General features: G+C 41.7%; 1 protein-coding gene across 1 annotated transcript in view; it reads left to right on the plus strand.

The window, feature by feature from the left end:
- The first annotated feature begins 234 nt into the window (after positions 1-234).
- The window catches only part of LOC124310854 (tyrosine-protein phosphatase 99A-like), a 691,797-nt gene continuing 673,363 nt past the window's right edge, over positions 235-18,668 (plus strand). The window contains exons 1-5 of the mRNA XM_046774937.1: positions 235-459; positions 652-752; positions 936-1,104; positions 1,379-1,493; positions 9,859-9,989. Of these exons, the coding sequence (XP_046630893.1) occupies positions 9,890-9,989 (100 nt within the window). The 5' untranslated portion in view covers positions 235-459; positions 652-752; positions 936-1,104; positions 1,379-1,493; positions 9,859-9,889. The remainder of the gene's footprint in view (positions 460-651; positions 753-935; positions 1,105-1,378; positions 1,494-9,858; positions 9,990-18,668) is intronic.

The raw sequence follows: 18,668 nt of genomic DNA on the forward strand, positions 1-18,668 counted from the left end.
TAGTTAATTAGTTACCCCAGTTGAAACTTTTTGAGACGAACTATTGGATAAAATAATCCTAATCTGTTCAGCGGATGTCAAGTGCGGGAGAGAAATCAACTTTGATCATTCGATTTTTATCACCATTTTCAGGTCGATTTATAATTACTATCGATATCTTAACTCTGGCTAATTAGTCTGAAATCTGAATAATAGTGTCGTCTGCAGGTCTTTTTTCGCTTGTTTCGCTTGTTTCATCTTTCATTGTTACACAGTTTCGAAAAAGAGACGAGTTTACTGTTTAGTAAGTAAGTGAGTGCTGAAGTTTATTAAGATGTAGAAAAGGAACGATAACTTTTGTTAAAACGTACGTGGCTGAACGATGAAAAGCACAACTATTAAAGGTTTAAAAACGTGATCGTGTAATGCAAACTCTGGTGTCGTAGCTCTCCACACTCTCCATTCCATGCTGTTTGGCGGGTAAATCTAAGAATACAGACAGAATGATTGTGGGAGCTTATTAGATAGAAGAGATTAAACCTGTTACAAATATGTGAAATATTATTTCCTGACTGGCATTTTATCATGTAAGCCCCTTGTTAAGGCATGGCATGGCAGATTCCCAGATTGTTTACACTAGGTAATAAACTTCTTGGCTTCTCCTTTGTACAGATTGGAGACCTGAACCAGCCATCATTACAACATGATATGCAAGTTTTGCTTTTGCTGGTATTGACCTGCCATCAGCAGCAATCTCTTCAGTCATTTCTTGGGTAATGATTTTCGTTGCTTTTAATTATCTGTGACCTGCTAGGTATCATAAATTCATAATGATTTCTCAAATTCTCCTGTTTATTAACAATGAGTGTTTAATCACTGTTTCGTTTTCACCTTTTTCTTGCCTGTTGTTTCTGTCAATAATTTTTCGTAACCAATTTTTTTAATTTTTTATTTAGATAAACAGCATCCAGACATCCAGTTTGATTGGAAAAACTCTGTCCTCGTGTACTTCCATGTGAATGTGGGGGTATTCACGAAGACGCCCATTTTCCGTCATTCAACTTTTCTTTGGATGAAGCACTTGTGGTGCTTGTGGATGCCTTACTGTATTTCCCAGGCATAAAGGTAGGACAAAATTGATCTCTGTTCTTCCTTTTTGACAGTTTTTGGTGGAGTTGATTTTAAATCGTGACATATAGTACGGAGTACGATTATTCCAGAGCTTTGCCGTTGACTGTGAATGTTTCCTTTTGCCATTTTTTTTTACTCACTTAGGTTTGATCTGGGTTGATTTTACTCTTTTGTTAAACGACTGCAGATCAGGCTTGTTTTTGTTTTGTACCTCACAATTTTTCTTTGAGTAAACAATCAAATAACAAATTATTTAAACTTGAAACAGGTTGAATTAACACTTAAAGAGGACCCCTTTTTCCCTATCCAGCCTGGTGGAGTCAACTATACTGAGGATGGAGCACTTGTGGGGGATGCCTGGCCGTATTCTCCCAGGCTTCAAGGTAGGAAAAATGTTTACTCCATTCTTCCTTTTTGACTATTTGGTGGCTTTGATTTTAAATCGTTACGTAGTACGAAGTGCGATTATCCCTGAGTGACGTCGATGACTGGAACTGTTTATTCTGGCCGTTTTTGTTTACTCGGGTTAGGGCTCATTAAATATTAAGCAATGGAAGTGGTTGCTCATTTCTAGAACGACTGCAGATCAGGGTTGTTTTGTTTTGTTCCTCACAACTTTTTCTGTGGGTAAACCATCACATTTCAACATATTTGAACTTGAACACTTCAAGCCAAGTGCAACTGGAAATTTTGATGACCAAAGGAGACGCGCTTAAACCCAACTTGGCATAATTAGTTCAGTTGCATGACAGCGACGATTGATTGGCCATTTTTTATTTATCCTCTTTCAATTTGCATATCTCACATTAAATTTGCTCTTTGATTCAGCGCGTCTATGCCAACCGATTTTTGTTTCCCCCCCCCCCCCCAAATGGTTGCTATGCGCGCGCCGTTTTTAAATTTACACCGCTGGTGAAAGAGAAGAGTTAGAGCACCCGTTTCCAGGCGACGACAATTTTTTTATTTGAGCTGCCGCGGTGATGGATCATCAAATCCGAGCGGCAGCAATCGGAATTATATGTAAAAGTTTGGCCCGATCTCGACATAAATGCGCGCTCGAGTTCTATATAGCTGCTGCGCTTTATACGGAAGGGCCATATAATTAGAAGTGAGTATTACACAAGAGCCCCTTTTCTCCGATTCCCCTTATCACTCCATCAACAGATCGAGTCAATAGCGTGAGTTACAACCCGAGTCCTCCGTGCCAAAAGTCCGTTGCCACTCTTATAGGATACGAAGGGACCACCAACTCTCTCTAATAGGGCCTATCAAAACACAGGGCGCTATCAATAAAAGCGGAGGAAAACATCAACAGACAGACAGTCAAAACAAAACAGGAAACACACAAAAAAATAAAAATAAAAGAGGCCGACGATATATAGGCCTAGATCAATCTGATGATGATGAACACCATCAGACTGCCGGAAAACGAATCATTGTATATGGAGTGTGTGTATCTTGTATACGGCGGGTGTAGACTATTGCTGTGCTGCAGCTTTCCCATTACTCACTCTTTTTATACAGGGCAAAAGAGATTGATCTTTCCCACTCTTCTTATATTATATAGTGCTGGTGCACACATAGTCGACGCTTCAGCTTCTTTTTTTACTCTGCTGTTTCTTCTTCATCTGATTCCGTGGCGCGCCGGCCTCTTGTCCGACCGGCCCCCACCCATCTCCGCCGAGCTTTTCATTTTCTTTTCCGCGCCGATGGGCTTCCAAGAGATCGGCGGCGGCTCTCTCTCTATCTAGCTCGGACCCCATAATCGATTCTAGAGCTCTCTCTCTCTCGCGGGCTCGCTGATGCGCTCGCATCTATTGGTTTCTTTCCATCTCTACACAATGTGTAGTATACGGTGAAGTAGAGTGTATATGCACAAGATCGACCTATACGCATAAGAAAAGACGGCGACTATTTTCAATTTCATCTCGAGTAGAGAGAGAATTCTGGCATAGCTCTTGTTGTCGTCTAGTCATCATACAGATTCTTCAGACTATATCTCTCCCCTCTCTCTGTGTGTGTGTGTACATTTTTCAATTTGAATCAACTAGGAGACCTGATCATCGGGTAGGTTTTCTCTCTAAAAAAAAGTCCGACTCGTCGTCTCTTTTCGGTTGAATTCCTCTCGGTCTCTCCCTTCATCCGTTTGTGCTCTGCTATATACACCGCTTCTCCGATCGTGTAGTATCAACGGGTCGAACCGTTTGGTTGACTGAACCGACAAAAACCTTCTCCCCCCCACTCCCACCCAATGGATATGATATGTCGCCGGTTGATTTTTCTCTCTTTTTCTCTTTTTTCTGGCAGCCCTTCGGCCAGAAGCCACGTCGTCTTATATTTACAGATATTTCTTCTTTTTCTTTTCCCTCCCGCGCTGATGTATCGCGAAATCAAATCAGAATTTATACGTTTTCCTATTTATGAAAAAAGGGAAAAAAGAAAAATTCTACAGACAACGCAGAAAATAGAATTGGAAAAAAATATGGTTTATATATTTATTTATAAAAATATATACGTACGTTGCGTAGAGCCAATAATAAGAGAGCCCCGGAGTTGGATCTCTTCCCAACAATGACAAAAGCAAACAACAACAAACCGAATCATCAGAATGGCTTTTCCGCAAGCTCGGATGCGGATGGAGGGGGATGGAAAATAAAAGAATGAAGACGTACTATACATTTATATATATTTCTTGCTGCGCTGGATGTGGGTAGCGTTGGCTAGAAAATGTTCGGGGAAATGCACAAGGCGCACACAAGTTGAATCCGGGACTATAACGTGAAAAATCCATGGCAAAATTTTTAACGAGAGCAGCAACGGACTTTTCTATTTCGACCCCCGCTCTCTCTCTCTCTGTACTTTGGCTGGATTTAATCGAAAAAGGTTCATAGAAGTCGAGGACCAGCCAACTGAGCGATCAATATTCACGACCGGTACAATATGTACTCTCTCTACTCTCATATGCTACGGGACACTTTTAGCTTGTTACATTTCGATGACTGCTGTACATACCCTTTGGATGGTACATATATACCGGAAAGAATAATGAATCGGAAGTGATGGAGCCTGTGTAGCCAGCAACTTTACCCTGCCAGTTAAATAAGTTAGAGATAGAAATCTCTGCGTCTCTGATGTTGAGCGCTAATGGAAGAGAGTCTCACCGTCCGGCGAAGATGTATACTTTTCAAAGATTTCAACGTTTGAATTGATCTTTCTTAACTTACATATTCATTATTGTTCTCTCTCTCTCGTCTGCTGTTGCTTCCATTGGCTTTTGGGGGGGCTCTAGCACTTCCGGTTTCATTGCGTGTCTTGATGATTTGTTCATTTCCCCCCTCCCTGGCTTTCTATATCCCGTTGTCCGCGCTCTTTGGGTCGCCTTGACAACGCCGACAATCTCGCCCGACTTTCTATCCAGCTATAATAATACCGGCCAGCACCAGCAACGATGTGGTGCCCGTCAAAGCCAAATCTAGATGATAGGACGCACACATTCTTTGTGGGCGGCGCCCAACATATTTATTCTTTTTAATAATTCCGTCTCGGTTGCATTTTTCGTATATTATTGTTTCAGACGCGCACATCCATAGCCCGCGTGGGGAGATCAAAGAAATATAGGCTACTACGTATATATGTATAAGTTATACACCGTCTAAACATTACGTATAAATGCGGCCGACGTTGAACACCACAGAGCAGTTGATATAAGCGTTGAGCTCTGCGTGAGCGGTTGTGTGTGTGTGTCTTTATCCGTGAATGGCTCCTTTTTAGGATCTAAAAATGATTGCGGTAGATTGCCTTCCGCTCCCGCTGCTGCTGAGGCCGCGTCGAGCTCTTAACCGCGCAAAGCCGGTTAGGAGCCGGTTAGGAATCTCGTTGTGCGCATCATCTAAAAGATTTGCTGTAAAGCTCATCAAGACAACCGAAACGCTGGAAAGATGATGCACACACACATCACCAGTCTTTGCAGCAGCTGCATTACTTTCTCATGGTCCAATTTCTCTGGCTCCCACACGTATACATGTATCTAGCGACGAATTTATATCTCTCTCTCTCTCTCTATCTCAAAGTCAAAGCGTTTGATGGGCATCAAATGCGACATGGTCGGGTGGAGTTTCCCCTCTATCCTTTTTTCTTTTTCCCCCGCACAACAGCGCATAACTATAACAGTCAAAATATATCTAGTATCCACACAGGAGCTTCTTGTGTTCTTCGACCAACTTTGCACTTCTCAATTCCTCTAGCTGCTGCTGCTGCTGCTGCTGCTTGTTCCCTTTGATGTCATCGCAGGATCTTTTTTTCTTTCTCCGCGATTGTGACACGCCCTATTGTGCTCGATTCACACGTCGATGTCAACACGACAGAGCAGAGCAGAGCAGAGCTCGAGGGTAAAGGGGAAATGTATAATAAGAAATGTGTAGTGTGAACGGGGATGACAATTGTGTGAATGCTGAAGAAGAAGTAGGTGGGTGGGACCCCCTTCCTGATATTATTTGATATGTACGACCGAGCGCAAATTCACGCCGTTTAAAAAAAAAGTGGGAGGGACGGATAGGTGCGGATGAATGGAAGGATTCAAAAGGGGTTCTTTTGCATAGCTGTAGACATTTGACAAAAAGGAGTGAAGTCTGACACTCGAAAAACGCTTGTCGACACGACAACTGAGCTCTTCCTTCTTCTACCCCTCATTTTTTTCCCTTTTTTTTTGTTTGAAATGGTCTGTGTCGTCTATCTGTTTGTTATGCGTGTGTAGGTTCTATAGACGCGTTCGCAGCTGCACACAATCTCTCCTTACGGGAAGAGAGTTCACCACTTTTTTTCTTTTCTTTTCTCCATTCACATGGAAGGATTTCCTTTTTATTTCGGTTGTGCCGTGTAAAGTGCAATATGACACTGGGATAAATAGCCTCATATGTCCTCCTCCGTTTCTTCGTGTTGCATTACACGACCGAGCCGCAAGTATATGTACACACACACACACGCTGGCGGTGTCCCTGTGTAAATACGGCATATTCAAATTAGATTCGACAAATAAAGGAATGGCGGCGAGCTATTATATTCTATACGTGTGTGTGTGTGTGTGTGTACGCGATATTTGAATAGAGATGAATTGCGGTGGGAGAAGCCCTTTGCATTACAAAGGGTCAGCGCCGCACCGACGGCTGAATTTATTTGATTTCTCACCGATTTTCTACTGCTTCAATTTTTCTTTTTCTTTTCTTTTTTTTTTCGCAAATTGGCTTTATTGGAGAGCTCAAATTTAGATAGTACGACCTGCACGTTAATTGGATAATGTTGCCAATTTTATCAACTATAGACCCTAAAGATAATTTGTATTACATTGCGAGCAGCGGCTCATTCAAATGGTGTAACGCAAAAAAGAAATTCATTTGAAATTGATGGAAGATGCAATTCAAGGGGTGTCAATCCAAAAGGTGTCAAAAAGCTTTTTGTCTTTTTCTTAATGACAGATTTTTGCTTAAAATGGTGACGAAAGAAAAAGTTTGTACTTCAAAACTTTTTTTTGTATTTTTCCAACTACTGGAAGCCCCTTTTGTTAAGGCTTTTTCTCTTTCCTTTAAGGTAAAAAAAATATTTTCTGGAAAAACCTTCCTCTAATTTGATTGTTCGCTATCAAACCCTGCCTTTTTCTTAGCCATGGTCATTTGTTAAGTTTGGTAATATCTGGAAAAATTAAAAGCAAAATGCTTGCCTAGCTTTTTTAAATCTCTTAATTCAAACGTAATCTGAATGTAATTGTCATTTCATTTTCGCTGGTTTTGGGAACGAGTAGTGTCAAATCGACTTCATTCCTGGAAGACTTTGGTGTCGAACCCCCTCGTTGTGTAATTCGAGTCGATTGAGTGCGGTCCCGACACGTATTTGTTATAAATTGGGGTAGGCTACTAATGCATTTAACCGAGCTGCAACAAGTGAAGTGGGTGTAGAACGGAGGTGTTGAAAAACACACGAACCGACAAGAAAAAGAAAAAAGAAAAAAAGATCACGCCATGTAAAAAGAGACGGTTGACAAAGTCTCAAACTACCAACAACGCAGGGCCACTTATAAGTAAACGGTAAACCTCCCTCCCCCTTCTCCCGTCCATTCTTTGTGTGTGTGTGTGCTGGACGGACCCAAGGTATTATCGAAGGAATTTCCGGCCCGTGAAACACACAACTGGCCGAATTTAATCCCGATCTCTGGTTACACACTCAGCCAACGGAACCAGCCAACGTGACACAAAGTTGAGCAGCCCACCGTTCCCCTGTTTTGACCAATAAAACCTCATGCACTTTTGAACACCTTATTTATAACATTTCAAAAAAAAGAAAAATGAAATAAAATAAAAATAGAACATGTAGAAGAATAGTACGGCACGTTTTGGGCACGAGTTGTTGCGGCCGCAACTCCATTTTCTCTCTCTCTCTCTTTCTGGTTTTTGGCAGAAAATTGTGTTGTCCTAACCGAATTCCTTACGACAACAACAACAAGGAGAAGAAGGAGGTGAAACAAACCGAGAGAAAAAAAAAAAAAATAAAATAAACCGCCACCTACTGAGCTCGAGTCCTCCTCGGAGTCGTGCTGTCTTTTGAACGAAAAAAAGATATACAACCCCTTAGAAAAAAGAAAGAAAGAGGCTCTTGTTTTCTAGCTATACCTTTTTGTGTGTGTCGATGTCGAGCGAGAGAGAGAGACACCTCGATGGAAATGGTAGCAAAAGCAGAAGCGATGCTCCACGGGGTTACAACGCGTTTTTACACTTTTGGGTTGCGGTCCCTTTTTTTTTCAACCCCCATATTCCCGAAAAAAAATAAAAATTGAGGACCATATAGCTCTGCTGCTGGCCCATCATCTAGACGCGTGGTGGAAACCCTACGGAGAATTTTTCTTTTTTTTTTTTTTTTTTACAAGAGAGCTCCTCCCATTTCCCCTCCTTTTTTCCCTATGCCATGTGTCTTGTGTGTGGCGTAAAAGCTACGGGTAGAGCGGTGGAAGCCTTCAGTTGTCGACCTGCCGTCGTACTGATAACACACGCCGGATTGTGTCTCTCTTTCGCTCTCTTTTATATCGAAATTGTTTCGGCGTTTGGCGTTTGTTTAATCTTTCAAGTGTTAATCGCAAGACAACCGGTTTCTTTTGATCCCAATTTTGATTTCGGTTTTATATCGAGATAATTGGGAAATTTTAGTTTCTTTTGGCTTTTATTTAACCTGCCAGTTGTTTTTTTGTTGATCGGATAAATTGTGAGGACTGTTTTATTTTGGATCAATTTGTCGTTCGGTTTACAAATTGATTTGATAGTGAACAAGCCCAAGTGAAAATCATGATTGTGGATTGCGATCGTGAGCCAAGTGGCCGACGCGTGGCCGCTCGATTCGATTGAGAGGCCAAGAAGAAGAAGAACAAAAAGGGAAATTTTGGTGTTTTTCTGTTGTGTTTCTTTTTTGATTTTGATACGTTCAAAGCTGAAAGAGATCGACGATTAGTTGTTGTTCAACGGCCCCAGTCGTGATGCTTTTATGAAAAAATCTCCATAAGGAGAGTTGGAAAGAGGCGACAAGTTGAACGTCGAAGGCCCATCCCATCATCATTCACGAAAAAAGGCGACCACGAAGGAGCAACACCCCGAAAATCCTTCCAAGGTAAAAAACAAAAGAAGAAACAGCTCTTGAAAGTGAAAGGTTAACATAATGGCAAATCTCTTAAGTGCTATGGGCGCCCATAACCACCACCATCGGCGTTTCAAATATCTTCTCCCACACTCGCAGCTGATTAATAAATGTTTCGCGTGTTTTTTCTATTTATTTCCATCCATTCATTCCGGAATTTCGGGTGGAAGAAAGAAAAAAAGAAAAGAGAAATTGTTTTTTTGATTTTTAGTGTTAGCCCGTCAAACAATCAAAGACAGAAGAGAACAAAAGAAGAAGAAGAATATCGGCGAGCAAGTTTTACAGTGTTTCTCTAGAATACCAATGAGGTTCGGTTGTTATATACCTGTTGTTGCTGTTGTCGAACTCGCTATAGGGAGGGGGGCTGTTGTTGTTGGTGGTGACGACGATTTGTATCTGACCGGTGTTTATTCATCTTCGTCTTCGACTCTGTGCTGTGCGTGTGACACGTCGTGAAGAATATTTGTCCGGCCCACATTTCCTATTTTTTTCCGTTTTGTCAAGTCCTTTTGTCGAGGGGTTGCGATCAGATAACCATCAGATCTTTGCGCTCATCTCCGAGTGTCCCACATCGGGGCCCCGGTCTGGCCCGGGTGTTGGCGCTGTCCAAAAAAGCGCAACGGCCATTTATTTCCCATTGACACGCAAGAGGAAACAACAAATTCCCTTTCAAAACAAACGAAAAAACGAACACGCGTCAGTCTCTACACACACACACACCTCCTCCTTGTATAGAAATTTGTACTTTTTGAATGAATTACTGACCCCCAAAAGTGCCGTCTCTTTTAAATAAAAAGAAGTTCCTTTTTTTTATTTAAAAAAGAAAATTTAATTTTCCCGAGACTTCTTTTCTTTATTTCCCTCCACTCTCGTTCTTGACGGATGGAAAGGAAAAGCCTTTTCTGTGTGTGTGTATCATTTATTTTAAAAAGAGTCAGATTCTGTTTCTTTTTGACTCTTCGCAGTCAGCAGCGTCGTCTTTTTTTCCAGTCACTCGGTCATTAAATATCGGATTTTCTCAGGCTGTTTTCGCTTTATCTTATAAATTCTTTTTTGTCTTTTTTTCTTTTTGTTTAGATTCCGCCCGCTCTGAATAGATTCAACAGCCATGATGAAGTGCCAGCTCAAGATGACGCTCATGCTGCTGCCGGCCCTGGCGTTGATTCTCGCGAGCCACTTGATCTCGTCCGTCGGCGCCAACATCTTCGGTAAGTCCCACAGACAATCCTCTCCACTCTTCTTTCTGATTTCATTTGATTTGTTTTCTCTTTCTCTCTGTGTGTGTCTTTCTTTTTATCTTCCGCCGCGGTAATTTCTCTCGCTGCGTGGGCTGTAACTGTGTACGCACTCGGGTCTCGTCTCGACTGGGAAAGTCTAACGTCCCAACGATTGAACGTTAATATCCCGAAAGAAGATCTCGTCGTTTGGTGTAGTTGTACTAGTCAAAAAGAGTGGGAAAAAATCAATAGGGCGGTAGGAAGTTTGAGCGCTGGCACACACACTCATGATGGATTTGAATAAGTGAATCTACATGTCATTATAAGGCGCATAGACATAGAGACAAGACACAGTCATCCGCATAGTTGGAACAGAAACGGGGGGATCTGAAAAGCGGGGGTCCCATACACACCCAAACGACTTTTCCCGATGATGGTTTCGTTCGAATGCAAATGATCAAGAGTTGGAACGTTGGCGGCGGCGGCGGCGGCCGTGCCGACGCGTCGCACGATTCCTCCGGGGAACGAAAAGAAATTGATGGAATAATTAGCCTCTACCCTCCTTTCATTTTTCCCCCCTTCTTTTTATTTTTGGATCATTTATGCGTCGTCGTGTTGTATGGATATAATTTCGACCACCAGTGAAAAAAGAAAACAAAACTTTTGGTGTGGCCGAGTGTGTTTGGATGAGGGGGGGGGGGCACCCGGAGTTGCGCAATTATATAGTCGAGCCCCACCCGCCCTTTTTCATGACTTTATTCCGTGAGTCACGGACCCATTGGAAAATAAAAACAAACGGGAGGGAGAGAAATATGTAGGTGAAGAACATCTCCCTAAAATAAATGTGGAACTTTTAAAAAAAAAGTATTATCGTAGCCCTGAGGCAGCAGACTACTTCATCATCTTGTTTGTTGTGTATGTGCGGATGGCATAAAACACGATCGGAATAGTTGTCCCCCCAAAAAGAAAAATTCCGGCTTCTTTACTCTAGTATTGGCATTATCGCGCCCCACCTAACGCCCCGGCCATGGTCTTGTGTCATCAAACCGGAAGAAAAAATTCCTCGGAATCCTTTTGCGATTTTTCTTTCTTTCGTGAATAGAAAAAAAAGTTCCACTTTTTTTCATTTCATTTTATTTTTTTCTGAAAACGTTTTAGTTTGTATCTAAAGCTCCTAAAGCTTCTCTCTGCTGGCTGGCTCTCTTTTTGAGTGTATATTCAGCGATGGAGCGGCCTCTAGAAGTGCCACTCGACGGACCTTGATCCGGCCTAATGTGGCGGGACTGAAGAAGAACAGGCTCCAACACTCGGCCGGCTTCCACTTTAGTGAAATGAAAAAAAAGTTTTATATGGAGAAATTTTTTTGTATCTAACACGTCGAAGCGACTCCGCTTCGGGAGCAGCCAAGCGATTGGCGAGGGCTTCTGTCATCTATTTCAAAGATTGAATTCAATCCGGTAGATGCTGGCTGTGAGTTTGGAGAGTAGAGATCTGCAACGGCCAGGAAAATGAGATGAAGAGAGAAAGAAAAAGAAAAAGAAAAAAGCAAGGACCGGCAAGAAAGAGCTAGAAAATTGAATTTCATCCAGTTTAGACGTGTATACGTGTGTAGAAACGATGACGAACGTTGCCTTGTGTCCGCTCGGCCGTCCGTTATTGACACGCTAGTCCGTCCGTGTGGGATGGACTGCCCCCCCTCGTGTGTATGTACAGTATTGCGATGGGAAAAGATAAGCGAAAGCTCTCTCCCCCGTCGAGTGATATGGTGAAAAATAACTTGAAATGATATTGATTTTTCTTTTCTCGGGAAAAATCAAAACACATTTTTCTACACGTGTACATATATACCGATGGCCGGTCTAGTCGGATATATACTCCCCCCATCTTTTCGTTTCCCATCGGAGTTCTCCCTCGGAAGAAAAATCTGGGTTTAGTTATAAGATGAGTAACACACAGAGGCTCCTACTGTGGTTAGTAGCCTACAGAGAGTATTAGTAATATTCCAGTGAAACCTATACATGAGCTCACCCCTCTTCCCTCTTTAAGGTTTACGTTTCTTACATGTATCTTGAGTCTCTGGAGAGGGGAAAAATGACTCAATGCGAGTCTTGAGAGAGAAAAAATTGTTATTTTTCTCCTTATATTATTACGTTTCTTCTTTGGCGTCTGGGGGGTTTCTCTGTTATCGCCAAAGACAAACATTGCGGCCGTGTGTGCGCACCCACAAGTATCGAATGGGCTCTCTCTCTAATCTCAAACTGTTGGATTGCGCATATAGCCCGGCTCTTAAAGGAGGTTATAAATATTTTTGTCCGTAAATGGTCGAATCGACAAGGAGCCAGAGATATACTGGGTGGTTGTTTATATTTCTGTTTTGTCACGGCCTAGTGCGCACCAGCGAAATGGCCGGTCATCATGACGCCGGCAGCACCCCCCTCCGTTGGATGCGCTTTTTTTTTTTTAATTTCATTGAATTTCTCTTTTTAAAAATACTCTGACAGAACAAACTCGGGGGCCAAGACGCTTATCAATGACTGTGTGTATCAGAAGCGGAAAAAAAAATTTTTTCGAAGGAAAGAAAATGTTTTTGTATTTGTTCAACGGGCCTGATAACACTTTACGTATCTACACACACACATTACAGTCTATAGCTATCTCTTTCTCCCTATCTGCTTTGAAGGATTTCTTTGGAAAGAAAGAAGAGAGAACTCGCTGATAACCTACATATATATATAGTCGACTCGTTTTTACTCTATTGTCCCGTCACCCCCGCGTTTTTCTATTGAAACTTTCGTTTCTGAACTGTGCGGATCGGCGCTTCGTCTGAAACACATTATTCACCTTGCTCTCTTCTCTTTTTTCCCTCTCCTTATGTGTGTGTATCTATTGATGGAAAATAGTTTTTCGAGCTACCACCATTTTTCTTGGGACTAGTCTCGCCACTAGCTCAGGTAGCAAACTGGGCAGCAGCAGAGAGAGACGGACGGACGGACATGTATCTGTTTGTTTGAAAAGAAAAACAGGTATATATCGAGAAAAAGAAACCTTACGGGTCATATAATATTTTGTTGGCCAGCCGTGGACTCACTTTAGTCTAGCTTCTGTGGAAAGAAAAGTACCTATAGAATTCTTGGGCTCTATGAATATAAGAAAAGAGAAAAAAGGGGGGAGACCGTCGGACATTTAGCTGAAGAAATTCGAAACTCTAGACCATATTTACAATAATGGTTAAGAGGGGGGTTCTCCGGACTCGTCTTTTGTCATCTTTTTTTTTACACAGAAGAAAATGGTTAAAAAATGGAGAATAAAAGAAATTTCTTCATTTTTCACCCAAAAAAAATAAAAAATAAAATGCTTTAGGTGGTAGATATCTTTTTTCAAGGGGGGATAGACTGGTACATTAGCGACTATTTACGCTCGTTTAGCCATAGATATATACCGACTATAATATCTTCTTCCTCTTGGCTGCTTCGTCCCCAGTTGTCGCTCTCGAGACCCAAATTCCAAGTCTAACAGTAGCAGTTTTCTCTTTTTTTCTTTTTCTGATCGCAAATGTATAGCATATCTATCGGCTTAGATTCTTTTTTTTGTTGTTGTCTTATTGTTCTCTCTGCGGTGCAGATAGTCATGCGGGGTCCCTTCTCCTTGATTGAATTAGTGCACGTATTTCGGTTAGACGGGGGTATATTGGGTGTCAGCAGACTGTACAGCTTTCTTATATTGCCTTGACTTACTATTTCTCTTCTTCTTTTTTTTTCGTTGCCCGATCATCCGAATGATTGTTCTTTTTTCTTTTCTTTCTTTTTGCAACCGAATGTAGAAAATATCATATAAATACCTTTGCGGTTATTTACGACCGACTAACATCGTGATGCCGGATCTTTCTATTTTTTTCTGTCCACGTCATAGCGATTCAGGGGGGGACCCGAAAAATAAAAATAAAAAAAAAGATGTTTTTCTTATACCTATAAGGACGAGGGGGGGGGGAATAAATATTGACAGTCTTGATTCTCAATATCCTATTGTATATATATACACTATCGCTCCGTGTGTGTACATATATGTACGAGGACGATGAGTTTCATAATAGGAACAGAAAAAAAGCCTTGGAGATGGGCACGGTGGGGGGACAGAGATTCTTTGAAGGACTCTCACATAATATCACAATCATTAAGTGGCAGGCCACGTATTTTCATTTTTATTCTTGGCAAACTTTCTCTCTCCTCTGTGTATTTTTATACCGCGGCAATCGGTTGAAAAAGGAAGAGAGCCCAACTATATTTCGATGATTTGCTTGTTTTTTCTGAGTTGGAGGGGGTTGGTTGTTGTTGTTCTTCTGGTGGTGTGTACACGATCGACAGGGAGCGCAAAATACCAACGACTTTGATTCACCAGGAACTAGCAGATGGTGATGTACTGCCACCCGCTGCTTCTTCGTGAAACAAGCCAAAAAAAAAACGACCTTTTTTCTTTTCTTTCTTTACCACTGTGTACATACAACACAAGATGGATGCCACTGCAGATGCGCTCTGTCCGAAAGAAAGACACACAAACAGGAGGCTCTCCTTGTGCCAAAAGGGAAAAATCACGCGCCAGAAGTGCAAACAGTTTTTTTTTTATATATTTGCAGTAGCTCAAAATCCAGTTGCGGCTTTCTTGTATACATAAACTTCTGTTCGACATTACGAGGGGAAAAAACATTTTCTTAAGTAGCGAATTTCTTTGATAATGCGCTCAAAGTATATACTGATATCTCGCAAGTGCGTTTAAGCTGGACTGCTTTGATTGGCTAGCGAAAAAGATGGTGAATCAAACGTCAAAGAGCCAAAAAAAACGAGCCAACATCAACATAGGTACAAGTTCCAGTTGGGTCATATCTTGCGTATACATCGCAGTCAAAGCAGCTCAGTTCTTTTTTCCAAAAGGAGAGAGCAGCTCTGACGTGCGGCCATTACGTCCTTGGATGGACGCGCAGCTCGTCCACTCACTTGTGCTGAACTATATATAGTGAAACATAATAGATAATCGGATAGGGAGCTAGAGAAGAGAGCGAGAGAGACAGATGGACGATGATTCTCTATTGCTCCTGGTTCTTTTCTTTGGCCCGAGCTCATTTTTTTATTTTGACTTTTCGATGGCGCACGCTCTTGTGCGCTCACCTTTCTTCTTCTTCTTGTCTCACCAACTTATTCCACGAACCAATTTGAAAGCCTATTCATTGCTCAGCCAGCAGCCAGCCAGCCAGCCAGCGCTCTGTATATTTTCATTACACAAGAAGGAGGAGGAGGAGGAGAAACAAAAATAAAAGGTGGAACGAGAAATCCGTCGTGTCATTGTTCCTGCTGGGCGTGCACAAGCTTCTCTCCTTGAAAATGTTATTTTATCTTATTTTTAAAGAGGGGGGAAAACATTTCATTCTTAATTCGTTAAACCTTTTAAAAGAGAAATACTACGTATACTGTATCGGGCATTTGAACTTTATTTTAAAGTGTGTAGCTCTTGTTGGAGATTGGGTTGGCGATTACCAAGTAATCGCCACTCTAAATCTGTCCGTCCTTGGTCGTGTGTGCGCCCCAGTCCATGTTGAATCAGCCAATGAAAAAATCCATTCCGGATGTTTTTCTTTCTCATCCGCGCCTTTTGTATTATTATTATACCGAGATTATCGCCTACACGGCCAGCAGCAGAAAGTCAGTTTCTCTTTCTGCTGCTGGCCCATATGTACGTAGGACGAAACATTCTCCGTCACCCCGAAACGTGAACGACACGGACAGAGAAGCCAACGAGTGCCAGGATTATATAGAAAACAACAACAACCCAAGCTTGTACAAATATAAAAAAAATCTCTTTGGGGGTTCACAGTTTTCGTTTTTGAACCAGAAAAGAAAAAGAGTTGAGATAATATTTAGGGCCTCCGCTTGTTGTTTTTTCGTAAGTAAAGCGGATGGGCGCGGAATGGGAGCGGGTTATTTGGACGCCGCACAACATCGTGAGTTGTCTTGTGGACAAGCTGGCCAGAAAAAAATAAGAATAGGGAAAATATAAAAATACTCAGGGCCGGCCGGACTTCCTGTGTGTGTGTGTGTCTTTTTCTTTTTTTTTCTGGTTGTTGACCACCTGATGAAGGAAATCGTACCGCAAGTTCTGATTTCGACCTGCGTTTTTACCTACCTTCCCTCCCACGCCGCTCCCTCTTGGTAATCGAACCCATCCGGCCCTCCGGTTGTTCCCTTTTTCTCTCTTTTGACTGGGCTACTGCCGGCCCTGCGGTTCTTATACCGCGCCATGGTCCGCCTTCGGATTCGCCCCTGGCGGGCTATTAAACTTTTCCACCCACAAAATGCGTTTTGGGTGCCATCAAAGGAGAGAAGAAGTTCTAGAGCTCTTCTCCTTTTTGGTGAGAAATAATGAAATCAGCCACTCCACCACTAAAAAAACAAAAATTCTGTGCAAGAAATTAAAGATGGAAAAGAATTGGATGAGCGAAACCCATTTCGCGTTCAATCTCTTTTTGAATTTTGGGAATTATCGAATGGAAATTTTGTGTTGTTGTTTTCCAGATGGAAGAAAATAAAAAACAATAGAAGAAGCCGACTTTTTCTGTGTGTAACAATCGAATTTTGTCGCAGACAAAGTTCCTGGTTATTGTTTTTACGTGATGTGTGCGGTTTCAACCATTTTTGTTTTTCCTCCTTTTCTTTGTTTCGGTTGGGTTTTTGTTGTTGTTTCCAACTGCCACCGAACTCGTACACGAAATACAATCACGTACATATCGCCGAGACATAGAAGAGATGGATCGACTCGAATTGTTTCCCACTCACGCCTTCTCCTTCACTCGCCGGAACCGAACAATTTCGATTGAAAAGTCGGAAGCGCATTTGAAAAAATTAAAAAAAAGGGAAAAAGCGCTACTAGCTTCTTCCCTTTTTTTCATATCTCTATATACATGCCGGGCCGTCTAGCATTTATTTTAATAGATGCTCATATCCACTGACACGGCAGCCATATAGTTATCTGCTGTTTTATTTTTTGAGTGTTTCGCCAAACTCGATATAAAACCTCTTACATCATAGATATATACAAGCTCTTGTTTTTTTTATTTTTATTTTAATGGCCCATACGGTAGGGGTGAGTTTTTTCTTTTTAGTAGTCCGGCAGCGTATCAAAAGAAACGTGTAATAGTTAGTAATACGGGAGAGAGGGGGGGGGGATTGGTGTCAATTGAAAGCCGAGGGGTCTCTCCTTCAAACGATACCCGCAACTTTTTTTTTTCACGACTCTTTTGTTGTTATTTACTTTTTTTATTTTTGTACCGATAAAATGGCGATGCGGGAGACTTTTTGTTCTATCCGTCAAACAAATTGGAGCGGTTTCAATACGGTGCTTGGCACACACACACACGAATTATTTATTATTCCATTGAAAAAATAGACAAATTTACACTTGGATAGCTTTCTATCTTTTGTCTTGTCTGTCTTAAACCCTCTGGCACTTAATTGGCCGCTTTGCTGGACCAGACGGGAAAAAAAAATCCGTTGCGCCAGCACTTGTGCGGTTTATTTGTTTCATGATTTCGAAAAGAAAAAATGGACAATCGACAGTGTGACCAACTGCTATTTACTATGGGCGAAGAAACCCAAGAGGAAGGGGAAAAAAAAACTTATATAGTGTGCACGGTTCATTACCCGGACGTTTGAACAGAAAGAAAGAAAAGAAAATTCAGCTGAATTGTAGCGTGACAACGTGACCGGACTATTCGTTTTCCAAACTCCTCGCCAGAACACACTCAGCTGGGCAATTTGAAACTTTTTTTTTTTAAAGAAAGAATGAAAGGAAGGAAAGAAAAAGCTTGGAAACATTACACAGGAGAGAGAGTCAAGCTTGTTTATTTGTTTCCTGAATTTATATGTAATAGCAAAACCTTATAGGTGTATTTTCTTTATGCGACTTCCCTTCGAGAGAAACAAAAAAAAAAGTTTGTTCTTATATTTTTCTGTTTTTTTACCGTGGGTCCGTCCGACCGGAAACATGTTGGCCATTAGAGTACGAAAGTGCATGTAAGCACGTAATATAGAATGAAAAAGAGTTGGGCCAAAGCAACGGTGTGACAGACAAACCTGAAAGTTTCTGCGAAAAAAAAATGGGAAACAAAAAATATAAAACAAACAACTGGATATATGTAGGCGTTGGTTATAGGCTTTCCGGCCAGTCGGGTTTCTGCGGTTTGGTCTATTTCTTTTAATTTTTTTTAAATATCAGGGCGCTCTCTTATATACTGTAAGACCTACAAGAGAGAGAAAGAGCGTCGCTCTGGTCATATGGAAATATATACAAGACGGATGGGCCATGATTTTTATTTTCACTGATGCCAGTTCTGATAAATATTTTGCCGCCGCCATTATATCTTGAGATGGCCGACGAGTGAGAGAGAAAAGTTGTTGTCTTAATTTTTCATCTTCTTCTTGCGTCATAATTCACGACCGGGGGTGGGGGGACTTGATCTGTTATTCCAATTGCCTTTATCGATCAATTCATTTTCGACAGAGAGAAAAGTAACAGCGGAAGGCTGTGTGGCCCATCAGCATAGATATCCCCCCTCCGTATAATATAAAACGAACCGCGCCCAATGGGAATATAGAGCGCAGCGTTCAGCAGCAGTGGTGTGCCATA

The sequence above is a fragment of the Daphnia pulicaria genome, chromosome 8, assembly GCF_021234035.1.
Source record: "Daphnia pulicaria isolate SC F1-1A chromosome 8, SC_F0-13Bv2, whole genome shotgun sequence".
Lineage (NCBI taxonomy): Eukaryota > Metazoa > Arthropoda > Branchiopoda > Diplostraca > Daphniidae > Daphnia > Daphnia pulicaria.